At 31.5% G+C, this 25747-nt stretch overlaps 1 protein-coding gene across 1 annotated transcript; it reads right to left on the reverse strand.

The window, feature by feature from the left end:
- Positions 1 to 694: 694 nt before the first annotated feature.
- LOC143076293 (F-box only protein 21-like) lies at positions 695 to 25110 on the reverse strand. Its single transcript, XM_076252025.1, has 12 exons — positions 24907 to 25110; positions 22756 to 23001; positions 19953 to 20077; positions 17856 to 17990; positions 16644 to 16777; positions 15864 to 15997; positions 9680 to 9824; positions 8921 to 9100; positions 6965 to 7081; positions 6115 to 6185; positions 2693 to 2850; positions 695 to 2214 (listed from the first exon to the last, which is right to left on the reverse strand). The coding sequence occupies exons 1-12, from the start codon at positions 25086 to 25088 to the stop codon at positions 2018 to 2020; spliced, it is 1824 nt and encodes a 607-aa protein (XP_076108140.1). The 5' UTR covers positions 25089 to 25110; the 3' UTR covers positions 695 to 2017.
- Positions 25111 to 25747: the final 637 nt, after the last annotated feature.

Raw genomic sequence — 25747 nt, forward strand, 5'->3', positions numbered from 1 at the left:
GGGGGTCTAAAATTCAGTTTGACAGCTTCAAACATACTAATTTTTTACCTTTTTTAACTGGACCAAATTTAATCACTTTCAAACATTGATTCAGGACCAAAATTTTTTTAACATGTAATTTTATCCCCTTCTTTAATTGATATTTCATGCATAAAATATATAGAGAATAATACATGGCAAAATCCGTATCATATGTCGTATCATCCCGAGTCATCAATATCAGCCCAAGGGCCTTTAGGCCCGAGGGATGATATTGGTCGAGGGTGATACGGCATTTGATACGGATTTTGCCATGTATTATACGCTTTATCATATATTTCAACAGAAGAGTATTGTATTATATGAACTGTTTTCTGATCCCGATAGATTAGCACTGGGTTACCTTCAGTTCTGCTTTTGTCTTGGTTCAAAGCCTTAAGATAACTGCTTATACAAAGCACCTGGGTTACCTTACCATTTGCCTGCTGCTGTTTTAAAAATATTTTGTTTATTATTGTATTTATTTGAGTGTTTTGTATTTTTTATAGTTGCATTTAGTGTGCCAAAAAATATGCAAACTTGATGTTCGTGACGTCACATACAATATGAAAACTTGACGTTCGTGACGTTTCATACCAAACAATGACGTCATTAAAAAAAATGACCTATTTTGAGGAAATGTTTTCTTAAGCAAAAAAAAAAACAAAAAACTTTATGTAAAAAAAAAAAAAAAAAAAAAGGTATGCGATACGGGTTTTACCATGCGATACGGGGTATGCGATACGGGTTTAGCTATGCGATACGGGGTATGCGATACAGGGTAGGTGATACAGACTGGAAAAACAACCTTTATTAGATATACAAAATAGCTGTATTTTGTACTAAATATATGATAAAAAGAAATAAATTTAAGGTGAATGAATTGCAAGTTATACACTGTCTACACTATATTTGTAAACAACCAAAATCAAAGAAAGATTACTGTGTCCTCAGATCAATTGTAAAATGTAATTGCAGGAAAGCTGCATACAGTTACATATAATTCAAGTTCCTATTATTGTCATGCTAACCTTATTGCATTTTTTGCGTTAAAAAAAACTCACAATAATTTGTGAATTTACAGTAACAATTCAACAAATGAATATATACAGTAACAAACAACCCTTATCAACTTCATAAATAGTAATAGTTATACCTGTAAAATATACACATATAGATTTCATTATTATTCTTGGTTACTTATTTTTTACAAAAAACAATTTGCCATAGGATGCAAGAAATATTAGTGAAATTTAAGCATTTACAAGTGAAATGGAAATGGGGAATGTGTCAAAGAGACAACAACCCAACCGAAGGCAGAAAACATGCTTCAAATTTATACTTTGTAGGATGTTGGCAAAAAGAAATAAGTGATAAAACATGGTGATACATGTAACTCAATAAAAATACAGCAAATTTTATGCAACAAGCATATCATCTTGACAATTTATGTTGTAAAATGGTAATGGAGTCCAAAGAAAAATATAATATTGCTCTGAAACCTATTAAACCAACAAATGAATATGGAAACAGACGGCAGTGGTTCAACAATTCATTTGGCATCTTTATACACAAATTTCTACAATAAAGCAGTTTTAATTTTAATAACTTCAACCCCTATCCCTCACGTCATCCCCCCAAAAAATCAAATGAAATCATAAATTCATTAAATGTGATAATTTAGAGAAAACAAATACAAATTCGATTCTTTACTTTATAGTAACTTAATATTCAAATTGTTTGAAATGTATGTAAATCTACAAATAACAGAGGTAGTAAAATAAATATCATCTGTTTCACTTTTTCATCAGAAAAAAAAATATAACATTTAATCATCAATTTATTGTGAATTACCATATGCTAAGTTTTAAAGAACATATCATGATTTTTAAATATTTTCAAAAGAAAAGCCATCTAGAACTTAAATCAACCAACAATTATCACAGCTCTGTTTTTTAAATAAAAAATTCTCAACTTTTGAAAAAATTCATCCCCATCGTTACGATGACAATGCGTCCATATCTGTTTCCTTCTCTCCACCTGAATTTAAAAGTTTATGTACAATTTCCATGTCACCTGGATATTCAGAAAGTTTTTCGTTATTTGGGATATAATGATTTCCAGAAAACTCATGGAAGTATTTCCCAACTTCTGGATGCGCTATTTCTGGAACGGAATCTGGAATTTCCAAATTTTCTGCAATAAAAATATAAAATATTTAAACAGAGTTGGTGACACTTAAAACAGAACAAGGTGGAGAAATATCATTAGTGGCCCATGCTCCACAAAGGGTCAACAGGATGAAGCAAGTAAGCAAAAGGTGACACATAAAGGAAATTCAAACTAAAGGTACTAGATCTTAGTCAATATTGTTTCTCAACCAAATCTATACTGTCAGTTGACTAAGCCTGACTCTATATAGAAAAACTTCTCTTCTAACTACAGCTTGACAAATTGATCGTCAAGAAAATTACATACCATCAACTTGGCATGACTACTAACAATTCAAGAAAATAAGTGCAATTTATAAGAAACTTAAAGAGATCAAGTGTTTACAACAGACAGACATATCCAAAAACAACATGCCTTTAAAATTCCTTTTTTTGTTATTAAAATATGTATCATATATTTGAATGTATGTTAATTTTTTGTGAGCTATTAATGTACCACCTACCCTGAGCTGCATATCTATTGCTACCATCATCTACAAGGACATTGTAAAATGGCTGTTTGTCTTTCTTAGGGAGATGGTTGACTCCCATCTGATAAATCCATTCCTGACTTGCCTGACATTTTGAATCCCAACCATATATAGCACACATGTAATTATATCTGTAAAACAAAATAAAAACCGGGCTGAATTTAGTAAAAGCTTGATATCATTTTTATCATATGAAACGAAAACAAATATTCTAATATGACGTGCTTCTTTCGCTTTGTAAACAACACTGTGATAAAATTCTCGATATATCTATACTTAGCGCAGACTCAGACTTCCCACGTAAATCTACATGTATTGGAACCTATTTGCAGACCCTTTGCCGATTTTATTGATTTAAAAAGTGCAATTAAAAAAAGACAAATTAACTGTTATTCTTATTCAGGTACATAATAAAAAGCAGTTACACACAAGAGCTCTGAGAAATCAACAAAATAAAATATAACAGAATTCTGCGAAAGTCTATTAATTTTTTTGGCGCTGATTTAAGTCATTTCAAAACATGACATCATACAAATGAAACCGCTAAAGTTGAAAATTTTCTGTTACGTGAACCATCGAAATTCGTATAATATTGTATTTAAACTGATTTTTGAGGTAGGTTTTGTTTTATTTTCTTTTCTATTGCATTATTTGCATATTTACTAATTTCAGCAAGTCAACATGGCGGCTCCTTAGTTATGAAAAGTCAACTTTGGATTTAACAGAAGCTACGAGAAAATCATGTAAATTAAAAATGGCAAATGTTGGGTTTGAGAATAAGAATAATTAAACATTTTTCTTCTAGCGGTTATTCACGAAATAACCCATGCAAGCTACGGATTTATTAAGATATTTGAGCTTTATCTAACAGGGAGTAAAAAAATCAGCCACACACACACCAAACCAACCCTCGGTTCAGTATTTTAATGACTGTATTTGTCCTATTAGAATCGAAATAATTCATGGAAGCCATAGATTGTTGGAAATTTACACATGGCCTGGGCCGTGATATTAACGCTCAGGATAAAATTCGAATATCACGGCCCAGGCCATGTGTAAATTTCCAACAATCTATGGCTTCCATGAATTATTTATTAAATATAGCATATCTATTCAAATAAACGGTCCCATGGCAAACGTTAAAACAAGAATGTGTACCACAGGCACTTGTCGCAGATTTTTTTTCCAATATACCATAACTCATTGGCCCCCGAATCTATTTTTAGAAAACTGCACTGTATTCCTGATAAGATTTTCAACAGCAGCATCTCTCTCCCTGAAGGAAAATGGCTGCCATAGATTGTAAACATAGGGTGTATTTAAAAAAATAATTAAAAATATTTATCAAATAGATTGTTGTGTTTTGTTTTTTGTTTCAATAATATGTTATATTTTATAAATAAAGTAAAATAAAAATTAATACATTCTTACTTTTACTTTTATTTTTATTTCATTGTTTATTGCACTCTATCGTAGTTTTGTACTGTAAAATTTTTTCATATATTTGAATTTTCTCCATTATTTCTTGTGAAATTCTCTGAAACAGCTCAGACAAAGAAACACATGACATCCATTACGTTTAATTTTAACATCTTTTCTCCCTTAGTTAGAAAAACATTGTTTGCAACGTCCCCTTTTCTCATTTTCACAAGGCCATTGTTTACGTTTCACAGATCGATGACTTTGTAGTAAAATTCCAATGTGTATTTTATGAATGAAAACTGTGCCACGTGTTAAATCTCATTAATATTCATTAGAGAATCATGTGACTCTAAAGCCATGCTCCTACTAGGAACCAATCAGAAGAGGTTAAACAAAAATGGGACCCAACCAAAATGACGCTTATATGCGTCATTCGGGAAATACAAAATGGCTGATTCAGACGCACATATGCGTCACCAGGGAGCAAAACGAAAGTAAAAATGACGCATATCCGTGTCAACAGGGGCCAATGAGTTAATATAAAACAAGGTACTTAACTTGCATTTTCAAAAAATGTCAGGCGGTGACGAAATTCTGTTATATGCTGCTTTCTAGGCTGTCAACCCCACTAAAACTTGTAATATCGTAAATCTTAATTGATTTATCTTTACAATGGTGTATAAAACGCCTACATTTGTTGTCCGAAACATCCATAGCAATCCTACCCAAGTATGTCAATCGTAATAATTTTCCAACCGCTGAAAATTTGGCAATAAACGTCTCGCAGTAAATGATTAATTATAAAAACTGTTTCAGAAAAAACTGTTATTTTTTGTCTGAATAGAACTTATCACCCAGCTAGTAAAATTGTATAAGATACCGTGAAAAAAACCTAAGAAGTCTTATTTGTGGTATGTCTTATAAGGTACTAGTATCCTTTTTTAGATTTAAATTTTCCCATGACGTCAATGTAATTCAGACTTTCTCTTGACTTTACATATGAAAATGAAACAAGATTAGATAACTCAGAGAATCGTTTAGACTTTCCCATAAAATTGACCAATCCGAAACCGAGATATATAAGTAGACGTGACGCATTTATTGCCAAATTATTAGCGGTTGTTAAAAATATTAAGATTGACATACTTGGGTAGGATTGCTTCAGATGATTCTGACAACAAATGTAGGCATGTTATACACCATTGTAAAGATAAATCAATTTAGATTTACGCTATAACAAGTTTTAGTGGGGTTGACAGCCTAGAAAGTGGCATACAACGGAACTTTGTCACCGCCTGACATTTTTCCAAAATGCAAGTTAAGTTCCTTCTGTTATATTAAGTTATATAGGAAAAAAAATTCTGAAACAAGTGCCTGTGATGTGTCCATAGTACATGGATGCCCCATCTGCACTATCATTTTCTATGTTCAGTGGAATGTGAAAATGGGGTAAAAAGTCTAATTTGGCATTAAAATTAGTAAGGTCATATCATAGGGAACAAGTGTAGTAAGTTTCAAGTTGATTGGATTTCAACTTTTCAAAAACTACCTTGACCATAAACTTTTACCTGAAGAAGACACGGATGAATAGACGAAAGAATGCACAGACCAGAAATATAATGCTTATAAATGAGCATAAAAAGCCATTTTAAGGATCACCCATTTCCTAGCTGTTCTTTAAAGTCACATTCAATCTTCAAACCAGAGCAAAACTTCAATGATTGCTGCTACAATTCATTCAAAAAGCCGTTTAGTAAAATAATTTTTTTCTGGGAACTCACATTGTGGGCTTATGTTGGTGTTTTTTTGGTTGAAGTACAGGTTTTACATGATTGAATGCTACTTTTGGAAAATTTTGATAAAAGAAATTATGCATGAGTGAAGAACTTGCATAATGCAAAATAGTTAAATCTTACATGTTTTTGAATATATGAAAAAGAAACGTGGGATAAACCCAAAGAAAAATGTTTTACCTTCTGTGTCTCATCACCATGCCAACAGCAAATGCTACATTTGGATTATCACTTCTTTGTTTCACTTTTCTCTGAAATATATTGGATCATTAAACTATAAGGTTTTTTATGTTTTTTTAATTCTATTATATTTTTCAAATTCGATATCCAGTAAGTATGCAAAATACAGATAATGCGTCTGTGCTTCCCTTATAATGTTATGACACTCATCCTTTCTACTTTCCGTTTTAGATACAATTTGGGATCCTGCTTTGTTGTATAAATGATGAAAACCTTAAAAATTTTGAAGTTTTGAAGGTTGAAATTTCATTGGCTGATGTAATGATTACTAGGGCAGTAAGTACAACAAATTACCATGATTACTGTCAAATCATTTGAACATATTTCTTCGTATGATACCATTCTTCACTTTAAAACTTAAAACTTTGCTAATGTGACTTGGATGGAGAGTTGTCTCATTGGCACTTAAACCACAATTTTATATCTACAGACCTAGAGCTCAATTTTTGACTTTTTGAAATATATATTCTGTTTGGCCTGTAGAGATGATTTTACAGGCCTGAAGGCAGTTTTACAATCGTATGCTCCTGGACCTGTGGTTAAGCGTGAAGACTGTGATACTGTAAAATCAGTTGAATAAATTTTATTCGTATGATCCTGTAAAATTATTTGAATATATTTCTTTGTATGCAGGAAAAGAGATATTTGGGTATGCCTTAATGGGACAGGCAAACCAATGAAAGAAAAAAAAGAAAAAAAATTGCACCAATCAGGTGTGGGCATATATATAGTATTATTAAACTAATCAGTGATAGGCAAAGGGGATATAACTGTCCCAACAAATACAAACTTTTTTCTTTCTTTCACTCTCATAATTTAACATCTGTCGTCTGGCCTCCTCTAAGAGATGTGCCACTAAAGCCTGCCTGTTGTCAAAACTCTCAGTTCTCTGTAAATTATCTATCACCTAAAAATAAAAATGCAAGCATTATTTTCTATCCACTATCATTAATCTTATTTCTATCTCATTTCAATTGACTTTTGTTTACTGTAAATTCAGAAATTATTGCGATGTTTTCATTATTGCTAAAGGGTTATAATTGCAATAATTTAAACTCACATTTTGAAATTTTCATATGAATAAAAAAAGGATTTTTTTCAATATCGCAAAAAATTAAAACCGCATTTTAGTCTAATATTTCAAAATCGCAATCATAAATGCACGCAATAATTTCTGCATTAACAGTACATAAAAATATCTCAAAGTATTTTTATTTGTATTTACAACTGGCCTTTTTAAATTTTTTAATCATGTCAACCAACTGAACGTTTATTGCAGATGTTTGACAGCTGTAGTTAATTTCTTAACATCTTTATAACATTTGGGGTGACTAAGAGCTTGACATATTGTATGCAAACACAGGGTCTCTTTTTGGATTCTTTTTAGTTGCAAGCCTTGCTGTACGTCTTACCCTGAGTTCATCCCATATTTCTCTTGGATTTGGATGAGTTCCTGTTTTTCTACGGTAAATAGTTGATCATTATGATGGAAAATTCAATGCAAAATTTTCTCAGATGTGTTAGACATAATGAGCTAAGAAGAACCAGATTGAAATGTTTTAAATACCAGTAATTTAAGAGCACTTATGGGAGTTAACAATTTTGTTCTCGCTTTTTGAAAAGTTTAATGTATATCAAGAAATGTCAATTCAAAAAGATGCTTGTATAATGTACTCGAACATGAATTATTTTGAGATTATTAGTTGTAATGGGCTCTATATATTAATGTAAATTCAGAAATTATTGCGTGCATTTATTATAGAGGTTTTAATTTTAGTGATATTGTGAAAAATTCCTGTTAAATTAATTTAGCTTGACCATCTGGTAGAAAGTACAAAAATTTGTCTCATAGTATTTTAAATGTAACATCAAAAGACTTTTTGATGTAACTTACATCTGTCAAATCCACATTAAGATGGAGATTGACTCTAGCTTGTAACATGAGAACTTGTAAATTCAACTTACATCTGTCAAATCCACATTAAGATGAAGATTGACTCTAGCTTGTAACATGAGAACTTGTAAATTCAACTTACATCTGTCAAGTCCACATTAAGATGGAGATTGACTCTAGCTTGTAACATGAGAACTTCTGAATTCAACTTACATCTGTCAAGTCCACATTAAGATGGAGATTGACTCTAGCTTGTAACATGAGAACTTCTGAATTCAACTTACATCTGTCAAGTCCACATTAAGATGGAGATTGACTCTAGCTTGTAACATGAGAACTTCTGAATTCAACTTACATCTGTCAAGTCCACATTAAGATGGAGATTGACTCTAGCTTGTAACATGAGAACTTGTAAATTCAACTTACATCTGTCAAATCCACATTAAGATGAAGATTGACTCTAGCTTGTAACATGAGAACTTGTAAATTCAACTTACATCTGTCAAGTCCACATTAAGATGGAGATTGACTCTAGCTTGTAACATGAGAACTTGTAAATTCAACTTACATCTGTCAAATCCACATTAAGATGAAGATTGACTCTAGCTTGTAACATGAGAACTTGTAAATTCAACTTACATCTGTCAAGTCCACATTAAGATGGAGATTGACTCTAGCTTGTAACATGAGAACTTGTAAATTCAACTTACATCTGTCAAATCCACATTAAGATGAAGATTGACTCTAGCTTGTAACATGAGAACTTGTAAATTCAACTTACATCTGTCAAGTCCACATTAAGATGGAGATTGACTCTAGCTTGTAACATGAGAACTTGTAAATTCAACTTACATCCGTCAAGTCCACATTAAGATGAAGATTGACTCTAGCTTGTAACATGAGAACTTCTGCATCATCAGGGGAGATAACTAGGTATAACTCCATGGCATTCCGTAATCCTAGTAGCTGTCCCTGTCCAAAACCCTGCTGTCGACCAATGATTATTAAGTTTCTTGTCATTCTCTGATACACCTGTAGAAAATTAACTAAATATAATTACCAGTGCAGTAGGTTCATGACTACTTTGGGAAAAAAACCCAGAAAAGATCATTTATTGTCAGATCAATTTGGTAAGCTGTTTTTTTAATAAGGCTATTACGGTTGTGGTCTTTCATCTACTACCCAGGGAAGGGATATAACTGGTACCACACTATACAGGGTGTGATACTAATAAAAGATGTGTAAATTTATTGGCCTATCAGGAAAATTTGATAAGAAAATGTGACAATTCCATTGGCTGTTCATTAGGAAAATGAAGAATTCAAAGGTCACAAGGTCAGAAAATTTTAAATATATGATATATTTTTGGAGGTAAAACAAAACTCTTACATTTTATGTAAACCATGCATAAAAATGAATGAAAATCATAGAAATAAAAAGATTTTTATAGTTAAAAGTGGAAAATTATCTTCCCTTAAGAAAACCGGGAACAAACTTTAACTCTACAAAGGATACAAATCTAAGCAATATGTGTACATTGCAGATAGTCGTGAAACAGCAGGGTAAAAAGGGGAGATAATAATAATACCACATGGCATCTATCAATCTTACCATAACAGGAGGCACAGACCTACACAGCTCAGCCAGATTAGCCATTTCTTCAGGTAGTCCAATTCTTGTTGATAATTCAACCTGTGTCAGAAACCTGCCCTTTTCATAAGCATCAATATATGTGTACTGATTTTCTGGAGTTCCCCTAAAAGAATAATATATAGAGAATATGTTTTTACATTTTTACTGCAGCAGAAATTACCTTCCTATTAAATATCTATACAATTATACTCCTGGAGTTATTGTAAAACTTTTGGAATGTATTGCTTGAAATTCAATGGACAATTTTATCAAAAAAGCAAAAGTTTAGTAATTTATTGTATTAATATTGGTCACAAAAAATATACAGAAGCCGCCTACTTTAAGTATATATCAAAAAATTGTTTAGAGAAGCTAACAGCTATTTTTGCAAACAAAATATTTACCATATAATTATATCTTTTCAGTGAATTCATGACTATTAAAAGTTCTCAAATCAAACATTTGTTGTTGGTCTTTTTTAAATATGTACTAAAAAGATCATACCATATACAAATGTATTACCGGTACACAATAATAGATGATCACTAATATACAATACTGTAAATTTAGAAATCATTGCATACACTTATTATTGGGATGCATGAAGAATAAACAAAAATATGAGATAAATTATTTCGATTTTGGTAAATGCTTATACACTGTGTATCATCGCCACCGGAAATTGGGTACTAACGAAGCGGAGAGAAATAGAAAAAAAAGTAAACAAGTTAAGAATTCATTCAATTTAAAGCATTTCCACTCATTTGACGAGGGTGCCGCTTAAGAAATTATTTTCTCATATAATAATCCTTTAAATTATTAGGCCGATAAGTACAAAATTAATACAAGATATTGTGTAATACTCCAAAACTTGCCACTTAGTACCTGAAAATTTCGAGGTCGATCGTCCTCTGTCGCCCCATTCTCAAGATATTGAACTGTTTTTCCTTATTTTTCCTGACACGTTTTTAGATTATTATAGTGTGATATCATATTAACTGAAATTTGTTGCCAAAAAGATGTTTTTTAAAGAATATAGACAAAAACATTGTTTGTTTATTGTACGGCGAATTGCAGGACGTTGTACGGCGAATTGCAAAATAACAACTTTTGGCTGTATGGCGTCTTGCAATATATTATAATTTCAAGAGGGAATTAATCACTGTTTAGATAATATCAAGTGACGATATTTTGTTGATATCAAAGCTTTTAATACAGGATGGAGAGTTGTCTCATTGGCACTCACACCACATCTTCCTATATCTATTTACAAATTTACAAAATTACTTACTTATCAAATATTATTAAATATATGTCGTTTATTCCGTTCAGAAATCGTCGTTGCGTACCGCTATTCGACTTTGTACAAAAAGGTCTTTTTCAACCATATTATCTTAAATACATTCATATATCGTTATACTACTAACGACTGTTGTCTTATTTGTTGCTCGGGTGAAATTTTGTAAGTTCAATAAAATAAACCGCACATTTATATTTTGTTGGTGCTAGTTTTTTTCAGATACAAACAGTGGAAATATGATAGCAAATAAGATAACTATCCACCAGGATCAAATGAAAAGGGGGGGGCAAGGGGTTAAGCTGTTATGCTGTTATGGGGCATTTTAATTCTTTGTTATCTGTTATTCTGAAAATATATTTGCTGTTAGCTGTTATTGTCTCATTCTTTGTTCGCTGTTATTGGGCTTTTAGTTTTTTTTTGTTATCTGTTATTGTGATAATGTATTTGCTGTTAACTGTTATTGAAAATTGGAATGCTAGCGTTTTTTTGACAGCAAAAAATCAGTAGAAATTGAGGATCATTGGTCATTTGAGTCTACTTCTACTAATATGCTGGTCCCGTATTCGGTGAAGGATTCCATTAACATATACACGATATATATCCATCACAGAAGTGAGGTCGAGGACAATTACAGTATATCTTATGATTATCCTGTGACAAATACACTACATTTTTTGAACATTTATGTAGAATGATCTTGTTTTTTGTTTGAGGATAATGTTCCTTGTTTCCCATACGAACATATTAAACTAGAGTATTTCTTTTATGTCGTCTTCAAGTCATTGTTCCCCTACTAAACTATGTATTCTACTTACTAGTAGACTTGATACAATCAAAAACCGGATAAACAGTGTTTAAAAAAGGCCTTTGAAAATAGTGGAACAAATTACTTTTGGAGTGTCAAAATTCGTTCGAGGTACTTGATAAATGGCATGCTTATAATTGGTGTTTTTGATTTTTCTACCCTATATACAGCTTTGCCTCGTAGTCTTATTCAGAAAAAATCACACACCTCATTAAATGGGCATTTAAAACAAGTCAGAATGCGAATATAAGTTATATATTCAAACTCTTTTAGGTAATTTTTTAGTGGCATCAAACACAAGAACTATGTCAATTGGACCTATACTGTGATACCATACTGCCCTTGAATTTTTACTAGATATTATTTTTGTCTCTTTGACATATTCCTCATTTCCATTCTCATTGTTATCACCCACTATTTAAATTGCAAGCATGTGCGAGTTTCTATTACTGTACAAAAATAAATGCTGAAAAAAAGTTTTCTATAAAAAAAATAAACAGCTACGCAATGAGCGCATGATACGCCCGTCACCTTTTTGAAATATTCGGTAACTTCTCAATGTCATATCAGATATTTATAAATATCAGTCAATACATATATCATGTATATAAACAATAAATCAAAGTTTCATGAGATCTGCTGAAACCATTTTGAGTTATTGTCCGAAAACTGGAAAGTACCATCTTTTTTTAATGAATAAACCCCTCAACTGAATAACATAAAATCGAAAATTAATAAAAATCGAAAAGGCGCTTACAATAATAGATATAAACAATTCACCAAACTTCCTTGCAAATTTGTGAAATAATTTTTTAAATATTATCAGAAAACTGAAAAAAACAAAACATTTTTATTGAATAAAGCCCCATTACTCAGAAACTAAAAATCTTAAATTTATAAAAGACGATAGAGAGCTCACGTCAATAGATTTAAACAATTTCCCGAAGTTTTATGTAAATTGGTTAAAGAGTGTTTGATGTAATGCCGACATGTTGACGACGGACGGACAAGAATACACCAAATATACATATCTAGATACATAATTCTATAAACCATGTTCAAGGAAAATGGAATTTATTACAAAGGATAATACCCGTAATAAGAAATACTGGGTTTGTCAAGGACCCGACTTTTTTTAATATTTCATTTGCTGTTATCTGTTTTTGACCATTTTAATTCCTTGTTATCTGTTATACTAGTAAGCCAAATCAGTTTGCTGTTTTGCTGTTATTGGGACCCGGCCCCTTGCCCCCCTAAATAAAGTGTATGTGAGCAATTATATACTATCGTACGGCCTTCAATAACGAAAATTCGTACCTCATAGTCGGCTATAAAAAGCACAGACCGAAAAATGTGAATGGATTCAACAAGACAACTAACGGCCTAACTCATAACAAAACAATTTATGAAAAACAACAAATATGATAGAGATGAACCAACGACAACCACCGAACCACAGGATCGGGAATTCGGACAGACACATACAGTATGTGCTGGGTTAAATACATTGTTTAATTATTTAATTTCTGAAATGATTCATTTGTAAAAAGAAAAGTTAAGAAAATACTGTATTAAATTTTCATCGAAAGTAAGGAGAAATAAATCGTGAATTGCATTTCGAATTAGTTTTCTTGTCAGTTTCTTTTTGAAAATATATAATGTATATACATCTTAAATGCTGCCAAGCGAATGGTATTTCTATCTAATGCATAATTAGAGGGGGGCAATAGTGTGATCGTTAACATGTCAACAACACATCGATTTTGGTAAAAACAGTTAACAACAAATTTTAAATGCTGATAATAGTTAACAGCAACTTTAATTTACACTTTTCCAAACGAACCCAACAGCAATTAAAAGGGGAAGTACATATCTTCAATGTATTTAAAAGTTTGAAATAAACTCATCATAGATACCAGGACTAAATTTGGTATATACGCCAAACGAGCGTTTCGTCTACAAAAGACTCACCAGTGACGCTCGAATCCAAAAAAGTTAAAAAGGCCAAATAAAGTATGAAGTTGAAGAGCATTCAGAACCAAAATTCCTAAAAGTTTTGCCAAATACATCTAAGGTAATCTATTCCTGAGGTAGAAACACCTTAGTATAAAACCACTGTACAAAGTCGCAGAAATGCCGAGCTCTATAAGGAATCTTTTATAAAGCTGACTTATTTTCCGAATACGTAAAGTACCATATTTTTTTATTGACACATGGACAGACAATTGAACGGATGGAAAAGCAGACGGAGTGATTGACTCCAAGAAAATGACTATTATGTCATGAATAATCGAAAATGCTTCAAACTGCAAAAGGAAGGCTTCTTCTGGTTATGTGTATTGTTGAGTAAATGTTTTATTTCAATCAGTTGTAGTAAACTTGAGTTATCGTCATAACGTAGGAAATAGTAACAAACAAAAAGAATGAATGAATACTATATGGCGCAAACATTATTTTTTATGGCGGGGGCTCTCATAAGTTATGGTTACATCTCAGGGTTGTCATACGACTCATTGCTTACATGATTTTATTAAAAGGAATAACGAAAGTTTACTGATTTTTATTTTAAATAATCAAAACCAGTGTAACAATCAGAAAGTAACATGTAAGGTGTCACAAGTTGAAGCACTTGTTAGGAAGGAAAAGAGGGTGTTTAAAAATTATGAGTGTTAATTTAAAGTTTTTTCCTATCTGTGTATTGCCACCCCACCCTAGTGCACAATTTTCTCGCTGCGTTGGGTTGTTTTCTGCTATTTCGTCGGGTTTCTGTTTCTTTGACATTTTCCTTATTTCCATTCTCAATTTTATCAAGGAGTTACTATACTCAAAGATTTTTAAAGACAGTTACATACATGTATATGCTGTTTATGTCACTCCTTTGTGGAAGCAACCTTGAAAAAAAAGAGATGGACAGAAATTTTAATGTGATTCTTGTAAATAACAGTGAACATTAGTTAAAAGAGAAAATGATGTCAAAACAGTGTTAAAAGTAACAGATGAAATGAATCCCAATTTCAAATAAACAGTTAACAACATTGCAAATTTTAACAGAACAGATTACAGACAGTGTCTCGAAAACAGTAAACAGTTTAAATTTATCTCAAATACCAGTTTTAACATAACCTTGAAAAGTACAAAAACATTGTAACATAAAAAGGTACCCCCTTTAGATATTTAAACTTCATACTTTATTTTCTTTGAACTGAGGACGGTAAATAAATATTTTAAAATCAGCAAGTTGCCATACAGTTGAAAACAAGTTGCCATACAGTAAATTTGTCAACACGAGCAAGTTGCCGTACCCTAGACTTTATTTTTTATGGTCTATATTCTTTAAAATACATCATTTTGGCAAGAAATTTCAGTTAATATGATGTCACACTATAATTTTCTAAAAACGTGTCTGGAAAAATAATGAAAAACAGTTCAATATCTTGAGAATGGGGCTTCAGAGGACGATCGACCTCGAAATTTCCCGGTACTAAGTGGCAAGTTTTGGAGTATTACACAATATCTTGTATTAATTTTGAACTTATCGGCCTAATAATTTAAAGAATTATATATGAGAAAATAATTTCTTAAGCGGTACCCTCATCAAATGAGTGGAAATGCTTTAAATTGAATGTATTCTTAACTTGTTTACTTTTTTTTCTATTTCTCTCCGCTTCGTTAGTACCCAATTTCCGGTGGCGATGATACACAGTGTTATAGATAGGTATTAAATATCAGAATGTGAGTTCTTATTACTTTGATGATAACTTGATCCCATTATATGCATTAATAAAAAAACTCGCAATAATTTCCAAATTTACAGCACTATAAAGCTCTACTTCTTGATATTTGTTGATAAAATTTGAAGAAACAAATATAGTTATCAAATAATAACATCAACTTACTAATATTTACAAATACTTTTAGTTGCTAAAAGGCAACAAAAATCACTAACCAATAAATTAAAAATCTGTCAGCATTTTATGTGAAAAATTAGACAGAACTAACTTGTAATGGCAGATTCCTATAAAAATTTATAACTTTTGTCTGATTCCATGACAACTTACATTGGATGTTCCTTCCATTTGATCAGAAAATGTGATGGAAAGTTAACAGGATGCAGTTCTATACCCAGTCGCTTAGCAACACTGATATAAACAATGGAAAGAGTGATTGGAATACCAGACTTCAAATTCAAAACCTGTCAATGGAAAAATTTATACATTTTTTCATGTAAAATAAGCCATTAATTTTCTCGTTTGAATTGTTTAACATTGTCATTATAGGGCCTTTTATAGCTGAATTTGTGGTATGGGCTTTGCTCACAGTTGAAGGCCATAAGGTGACCTACAGTTTATTTCTGTGTCATTTGGTCTTTTGTGGAGAGGTGTCTTATTGGCAATCATACCACATCTTCATTTTTATATAAAAACCATATATTACTTTTAGAAAACATTTCAGCTATTAAAATATTTTATTTATAAAAAAATTATCAAAGACTTACAAATAAGAAATAAAGGAGAGCTTAATGAAGTGGTAAACAAGATCAGTTATTTTCACAAATAACTTAAGAAATTAAATGATATAAATGGGAGATAACTGAAATGTATTTTAAGCTCTAAATCATCAATTGGTGGTTTGATGGTTGCAAAATAAGCTTACTGGCATCAGTGGAGCCAGTTAACATGTATTTATGAGTATCGAATTACAAATTGCTGCTGTCAAAGCTTAAGGTACAATTTTGTTATCTCCATTCTAATGAAATTGACAGAAAACAAAATGGAATCATATATTTAAAATTGATAACCAGAATAGTTTCTGTCTTTATAGCCGTAAATAGAAAATACCTGATTTATATATGAATTCTTCTCATTATAATAATCTTCTGAGTTGCCATGGAAACCAATGTCATAATACAAAACTTGATTAACATTCTCAAGCACTGTTCTTTGTTGGGGTGGTGTGAGTTCACATGTTCTACCTGTAAATGAATGTGGAAAACATTAATATTTCAGCCTTTTTTCACTTTTTGTACAATTAAAATAGATTTGTATATATGCGGGACATAATTTTATATAGATTTGGATTTACATTTTAGATACAAAGTGCAACATCTGAAATTATGTTTCGTTACATGCTTTCAGGAATAATGTTGAAAACTAATTGTGTTCTATCAAAATAAGGAGATGTGGTTTACACACAATGAGTAATGGACAAGGATGTCAAATACAACAATTTCTTATACAGCCTTCAACATAAGCAAAATAAAAACTGTATAGTGAACTGTATAGTATCAGGCACACAGGAAGATAATTTAGGAATTCCAAAATGTGTGATACAAAAAAGCTTTTAAATTATTGGTTCAAAAGAGCAACATGTTTTGCTTTGTTTTGCAATATTCATCAGCCTGTTGTAACTTGGTTTTCTCATTTAAATTTGTACCAATTCGTCTTGTAAAGATATTCTGTAGCTTAATATACAGTACAGGTTTGAATCATCACTGTAGGCCCTACCAGTAAACCACTTTGTTGGAGTAGGGGTATACACAACAAACATGCCATAATGAAATTTTTAAAATACTACCCTTGTAGAAGTTTTTCCTCTTGACTGATAATAAGTAGTCTGTTTTCGACTATCTAGTCTTAAGGATGTATGTTTTACCATAAAATGTGTAAAACCCAAAACATTAAGACTACACTTTGTTGATTCTCAACCAAGCATGTGTCTGTCAGTGGTGGGAGCAAAGACTTGTTGGTTCAGAGTAAGAATACATAAAATAGTGTGTCCAGGGAGGGTGACACATTTTCCAGTAGACACCTCAACACATTGTGAGCTTACATGATAAGATATGACATTGCATCTTAGTCTACTGCGAAACAAAGGGATTTTTCATATGGATTCAAAGTTGATCGTGAGATACCAACTTTATGGATAAAGTGGGTAAAGTTAATCCATGAATTTAAACGTTCAACAAATTATCACTTTTTCATTGGTTTGATTTGCAGATTTTGGGAAATCCACGTAATCAAATATCCACTTATCCATCAGTTTTGACATACCATTGTTTATTTTCTCAGCTATCACTGGAGGACATTGTGTTATGACTTTTGCAGCAATAACATCAAGCTGGTCTGATATTTCATTCTCTGTTATAGAGAGGCTCGGCTGACACCATTGGGCTAACATCACTGCACCTGAAATAAGAAAATATAATCAAAATCCTTGGACCCAAGTGATGTTATTACCCATTCAAAAGTAAATAAATAAATTTGGTGATTTAACTGTCTTCTGATTGGTTAAAATTATTAGTTTTATTTTCAATGTTATCAATTTTGATGGCGACACGCCCACTCTGACGTTGTGTATTCATACGCCAACATGTGTGTACGTTGTTATTGTTAATATAAAAAATATAAAACGTTCTTTGAGCCTTATTTTTGATAGAAATTTATTTATAATGAATGGCAATAATTTATTTTGATTTTATTGAACCATAAAACTAATTTTTGACTCTTCACATTTTACATAATCCGCTTCGCGGATTATTCAATGTGAAGAGTCAAAAATTAGTTTTATGGTTCAATAAATTCAAAATAGATAATAGCCATTCATTAAATACATGTAGACACGGTGGATAATATTTTTATTTTGTCATTAAATTAAGGCATTATTGCATTTAGTAACTATAATAATCTTTATTGTCAAATAAAAATATGATTCTGACAAAATCATACATTGAACATGAATTATCAATAGTGTTGTAATTAAAACAACCAATTAATACAAGTTTATTCAAAAATGTAGGTTTAAAATCTCAAGATATAAATAGTAACTTTTCAATATTTCCCCCTTTAATGGAGATCTTCAACTTTGGAGGTTAGAAAGTTGACACTAATGCATTCAATATAATCTGCTATGTTGTACAAATTGTTGTTTAATATGCATAAAACAGATTTTTATCCATTCTAAGTGGATAACATGTATTGAAAATATATTCAATGATTGTGGTTTTTCTGAATATTGAATTGCACAAAATGTACTAGTGTACACATACATGTATCAAAACTTGTCAAACAGAGATTATGTGATCAATTTAAGCAGAATTGGGGTAGAACTATTTTTCTCTATTTTTTGTGCTATATATTCACATTTCCAGACCGGTGTGAGAAAAATATTTCTCCTCACTAGTGAAAAATTTGTTCTCGGCAAATGATTAGTCGAAATTTGATTATGACATCAAAATGTTTTGTTTTCTTCTCAATTTTCCTATTGTGACGTCATGAAAAAAGGTGACTTTGCCTGATGACGTCGCATATAAGGAGCACAATTTTCTGAAAATCTTTGAAAAAGAACGATAAAAAGCATTAGAGAAACAGATTCGGACACTATAACTCGTGTATTACGATATTTCTCCACTCTCGACAGTTAAATTTTATTATTTAAAGGGCTCAGCAAGCCTCGCACTTTAAATAATAAAATTTGACTGTCTCGAGTGGAGAAATATCATAATACACTTGTTGCAGTGAAAGAATCTATATTTAACTCACCGAAAGGTCTGAACTATAAAATTTTAAAATACAATCTTGGTGAAGAATATTATTTACTTAATTTACTAGATGATTTGAATAAAGCCTTATGCAATTTTAGATGTCTTAATCATCGACTCCCTATTGAAAGGGGTCCCTTTTGGGGTAAAGAACGTGACGACAGAAGTTGTGACATATGTTAGATAAACCAACTAGGGGATCTATATCATTATTTATTTAATTGTACTTTTTTCAATAATGAAAGGAAATTCTTATTACCTTGCAATCTTATTACCAACCATAATACTGACGAATTTTATGAGTTATTTAATTCTGACTCTTACAATGGTGTTCTTAAAATTGCAAAATTTTGTAGAATTGTACTAGCTGTTGTTAATTAAACTGATATTGTTTCAACCATTAATATGTCCATTTGAAGTTTACTGTCTTTCTTTAAACGCATTACTTTTTCAAATGTATATTTGTTAATGAAAATTTATAATGTTCACTGCATTACTTTGATACTTTGTTATTTTTTTATGTTATGAATACTTAATATGTAGTATTTATGTTATTGTTCACATACCGCTGTTGGAGTCTTTCAGAAATAAAAAACTTGAAACTTTATACCTGTTTCCAATGACTGGTGATCTACTGGTAGCTGTATATGTTCTTTCCATTTTGTTGTCAGATGTTTCAGCGTAATATGTCGAATCACTTTTGTTGCATAGAACTTCCGTGTTAAGTTCTTATGTCTACAGAAGAAGAGAAAATAATTAATTGATTGATCATTGTTGGTTGCTTAACGTACAATGGGAAATAAAAGAAACTAGAGGCTCCAAAGAGCCTGTGTCGCTCACCTTGGTCTATGTGAATATTAAACAAAGGACGAAGATGGATTCATGACAAAATTGTGTTTTGGTGATGGTGATGTGTTTGTACTTACTTTACTGAACATTCTTGCTGCTTACAATTATCTCTATCTATAATGAACTTGTCTGTGTAGTTTCAGTGGAAAATGTTAGTAAAAATTTACAAATTTTATGAAAATTGTTAAAAATTGATTATAAAGAACAATAACTTCTTAGGGGGTTAATTGACCATTTTGGTCATTTTGACTTATTGTTTAGTCTTAAATTGCTGCACATTATTGCTGTTTACAGTTTACCTCTATCTATAATAATATTCAAGATAATAACCCAAAACAGCAAAATTTCCTTAAAATTACCAATTTAGGGGCAGCACCCTAAAATGAGTTGTCCTATTCATCTTAAAATTTCAGGGCAGATAGATCTTGACCAGATAAACAATTTTACTCTTTGTCAGATTTGCTCTAAATGCTTTGGTTTTTGAGTAATAACCAAAACTGCATTTAACTTCCATGTTCTATTTTCAGCCGTGTTGGCCATCCTGGCTGGTTTCCTGGGTCAAAAAACACAATTTCTAAACAAGATACATCAATGATGATTGTGGCCAAGTTTGGATTAATTTGGCCCAGTAGTTTCAGAGGAGAAGATTTTTGTAAAAGATCATGGATATTTACGAAAAACGGTTAAAAATTGACTATAAAGGGCAATAACTCTTAAAGGGGTCAACTGACCATTTTGGTCATGTAGACTTATTTGTAAATCTTACTTTGCTGAACATTATTGCTGTTTATAGTTTATCTCCATCTATAATAATATTCAAGATAATAACCAAAAACAGTAAAATTTCCTTAAAATTAGCAATTTAGGGGCAGCAACCCAACAATGGGTTGTCTGATTCATCTGAAAATTTCAGGGCAGATAGATCTTGACCTGATAAACAAGTTTACCCCTTGCCAGATTTGCTCTAAATGCTTTGGTTTTTGAGTTATAAGCCAAAAACTGCATTTTACCCCTATGTTCTATTTTTAGCCATGGCGGCCATCTTGGATAGTTGGCCAGGTAATTAAACACAATCTTTAAACTAGATACATCAATGATGATTGTAGCCAAGTTTGGTTTTAATTTGGCCCAGTAGTTTCAGAGGAGAAGATTTTTGTAAAAGTTAAAGACGAAGGACGCAGGACGACGACGACGGACGCCAAGTGATGGGAAAAACTCACTTGGCCTTTTAGGCCAGGTGAGCTAAAAAGGAAATAATCATCTATTATAATGTTATGCATGTTGTACAATAAAATTGAGAATGAAGTTTGAGCTTTCTAAAAAGCTGTGGACTGCTTCACTCTATCCTTATCTAAGGTAATATATGTGCATGTGATTGTTGATTTAGTATCGGAAATGTGGTATTTTTAGATATTGATATAAATGGATTTATTTTAAGAGTGTGCATAATGCTTTTTTTAACATTTGTTCACTTTACTTGTTGAAAATTGAAACATTTACAAATATACACAACTCGAAGGTGCATGTGCCTCTCTGGAGGTCAGAGGTGTGCTTAGATTGGCAGAAGTTATAAAATATGGATAATGCATTTTTTTAAACGTTGTATTAGATCATTGTTCTTCAAACCAAATCGTGCATGTTGCAGATATTTGAAGCAAATAAACATATATCAATAATTGACATTTGAATATTGAATTTCAGTGTGCAATATATGTATAATAAAACGAACATGAATAAATGACAATTGATTGGAACTGTAATTACACCTTATATAAGAATGCCAGCTTTTGATTGGCTGATAGCCAGTGTATTTTTTTTATATTCTTACATTTCTTCCTCATTTCAAACGAATCTGACTGTTTTTCACCACTGCCGGTGAATATGCCTCAAATACCATGGTATTTGCCATTTTGGATATTCCTTTTTTACCCTCAAGGGCATTTTCCCGCCAATTTTTTCGGATATGACGTTACATAAAGACAGTGCGAACACGTATAAGTACATGTATAGCTCCCGTGGTATATTTTATGATAGTACTTGTCCTCTTATAAATATTTCCTTTTCCTAGTACAGAGAGTTTAAATTAAAATTCACATTCGGTGTAATTAAACAGATATATCATGTAATGGAGGGGTATTTGCAAAAAATACAAGTCTTGGGACAAAATTTCCCTTGCCTAGCGTCCCTCGACTTGTATTTTTTCGCAAATACCCCTCCATAACATGATATAGCTGTTCAAAATACACATAGATAATTTTCCAGCATTTGATGTCCTGAGACAAGAAAAGTCTGAAATTCTTTATCCCATTTAAGTCAATAGCTGTTGCTGTTTCTCAACCCCATCATAAGCAACCAATCAGAATCTATCATGTGATAAGTATTTTTTTCAAGATGGGGTATACACCAAATATCAAATTAAATCAATATCTTCAAGCATGAATAATCTGGAACACTGATTTGCCGTACTGACAGATGGACAGACGGACAGAGCTAGAGCAAACCTAAAGCCCCCTTTAACTTTGTTGGTAGGGGACTAAAAACATGTTACTTTCATGCTGTCATACTTGTCTTTTTCACTATTTACAATATCCAGTAGTGTGTCAAGTATGATGGGACCTGCTTCATTTTCCTCCAATAATACTACAAACTCAGAAAACCCCTCCTTGGACACCTCATCAACTTGATAGTAGGCTGGAGACAACTGGTCTACCATGGCAGCCACCTTTTTTGGTGTCACATGACATATTTTGTACTCTTTTAACCAATCATGTGACTTTGTTCTGGAGTATCTTTTAAGGAGATTTGGCCATCTGTAACATAAACAAATCTGATATAATATAATAATAATTCTTCAAATAATGCAAATAAACAATTGACTACAATGTACATGATGTACAATATCTTTTACCTTAAAATTATATTATTTCAAGAATTCTCTGTTCTGTTTTCAAATGCTAGTTAAAAACTTATCTTGACTTCTTGTCTTTTCTACTTTGTTAGTTTGTAGAAAAAAAGTAAAAAAATTGCTTCCTGACTATTTATCTATATATTTCTTAATACTGTAGAGCATTGACAGATACATTATGTAGCTATAGGGAGTATAATTTTAAAGTTATCTTTTTTGGTACGTTATTCAGTATTTTGGAGTTGGGACATGCAGTTTGGGGTCATTTGTTTAGCTCTGAGCATGAATTCCAAGAAAATCCAAGGACCTATTCCTTATTCATTTAATTTGTTAAAATTATTTATCTCAAGCAAGTAGTAGAACTTAGGTTGCACTATGCAGTACACCTTAAAACTCAAATGATAATAACAATTGATTTTCCTCACAGGTCAGCCGTACAAGAATATGGACAGATTTCATTGGATTTTGAAAATGACCCCTATACATGGTAAAATACAGTTTTATCATGTTTATCATAAATGGAAAATGGTAAAAGCAAAAAGACAGTTACTGGAATATAAAAAATTAAAACAAATAATAAATTGGATACATACTGCATGATACATGTTATACCTCAGTTGGTGTATCCCATTATATACATGTATGTCAAACGGTGGATTATACCTGAATTTAGGTATAATATGCCAGTTCCAGGATACGGATAAATGGAAATAATGATCGAGCTTTCCCTGTTTATATTTGTTAAAAGTCAGTTTTGAAGAAAAATAAAATTGATCTGATACATATTACATGTATTATGACTCTTTTCTATGCATATAAAACCTCCAGTTAAATTATTTATACATATACATGTACATAGTGACTGTTTTGTGTGCATTTCATCATACTTCATTTGTGTACTTCTGATAAATAATTTTTCACAAAAATATATTGTGACTTTTTTTCCTGTGACTTTTTTTTTCTTTTTTGTTACTGAAATTAAAATCTAACAAGATGGTCAAACTCCCCCAGTGGACGGTAATCAAGATTACATACTAATGGAACATAAATTATTTCTATGCTGTAGTCATGGTAGTGTGCTGCCTTACATGTACAAAATGACGATTATGAAATGTGAAAATGATCAATGTGCTGGAACCTTAAAATAGTGTGGGGATGTCATGAATATAGGCGCCTTCTACATGTATCTGGTAAATGACATGATAAAGGGGTGCAAAATTGATAATCTTTTGGGGTGAAAGATAAATGAATGGTTACTCCTGACCCAATGTGTCCATTTCATTTATTTAATTTTGTTATGATGAACCTTAACAGAGGTTGGTAAACAAGTAAAGGGTTATGTTCGTGTAACATGTTTTCCCATTTTTATTTCACATGCAACTGTATCAAAGGTTCATAATTCGCAGTGTTTTGAGAAATTAGTTAAAAAAATCAATGTGCAAGACATTTCTAATTGGCCATGTACATGTTGGCTGTTCATTGTGAAATGGAAATTTTATTTCACACATCTTCCATGCAGATACTGCCCCTTTTGTTTACGCCTCTCTTAACATGTTATTGTCCTAAATACACCTTGAGCTTTTGATGCATACAACAATCACTTGTCCATTGTGGAGTCAGATATTTTGTTTTATGACGTTAGGAACCTGTGTGATATCGAGTAATGGTTGACAAATAGCGATAAGGTGTATATGCATTAAATTTTGCAGCTGAATATTAATCAGTCATCTTTCATCATCATCCAAATCGTTGTTTTAATTGTATTAATTTTTAATTAAAAAATTGTGAAAGGTGAAATAATTTTATAAACCTCAGCTGTAACTGTCTCCTCCATAATTCGTTGCTTTGACACAAAGTCCGCAAACGCATGCACGTAGAGGATATACTGGTAATATCTCTACATTCTAGATCATTATCGTGAAGGATAAGTTCTATTATTTCATTCGGGAGAGAAAGGAAATTGTTTTCCAAATCTGTTGTGGATGCTGCCATGTTTGTTTACAAAATATAACATGCTAAAAGAATGAATACAGTCCCGGGCTTGTCACCTAATTTAAGGTAAAAAACAAGGCAATGGCTATTCGACCGGCACCGGCAAAATAGCAAATTTTCTTTTTGACCGGCATCGGCTAAATAGCAAATTTGCTATTTAGCAGGCACTGAATAAAACTGTTCATTGATGATAATTGATGTGATTAGTTGAGAACAAAAATAATTTTAAATCATTTTATCACCGCAATATCAAGCATTAATTAAAAAATACAATACTAACAATAAAAAATAAAAACTTTTCATAAATATATCATTCATTTTTTTGTCTGAAATATTTAAAACAAAATGTTGATTTTCAAATCTGTGTAAAATCTATGGTTTGTGGTTAAAATAGTGTTATGCAAAACAACATCATAACACAGATATGCCGACAAACAATTTTAAGTCAATATTAACAGTTGTTTGCCAAGAATTTCAAATGGACTCATGATTTAACATTTGCAATTGTTACAAAACCAAGTCTTTGCATTTGGAAGTTGTTTAGTCTAGCACAAGATAAATATTTTCCACTCCAAACAGGAACTACACATTACACTGGCTTCCTTTGAATCTATATCTTGTGTGCATACTATGTTACACATGTAGATAGGGTTCTCTTT

This window comes from Mytilus galloprovincialis, chromosome 5 (assembly GCF_965363235.1).
Source record: "Mytilus galloprovincialis chromosome 5, xbMytGall1.hap1.1, whole genome shotgun sequence".
NCBI classification, from domain to species: domain Eukaryota; kingdom Metazoa; phylum Mollusca; class Bivalvia; order Mytilida; family Mytilidae; genus Mytilus; species Mytilus galloprovincialis.

What these genes read in the sequence shown, in the direction of transcription:
- LOC143076293 (XM_076252025.1), bottom strand. Translation starts at nt 25,088, where the DNA reads ATGGCAGCATCCACAACAGATTTGGAAAACAATTTCCTTTCTCTCCCG. An exon ending in TCACCAGTCATTGGAAACAG is followed by an intron (nt 17,991 to 19,952) that starts GTATAAAGTTTC and finishes TTCTTATTTCAG; the next exon opens with GTGCAGTGATGTTAGCCCAA. An exon ending in ATGGTGATGAGACACAGAAG is followed by an intron (nt 2,851 to 6,114) that starts GTAAAACATTTT and finishes TTTGTTTTACAG; the next exon opens with ATATAATTACATGTGTGCTA.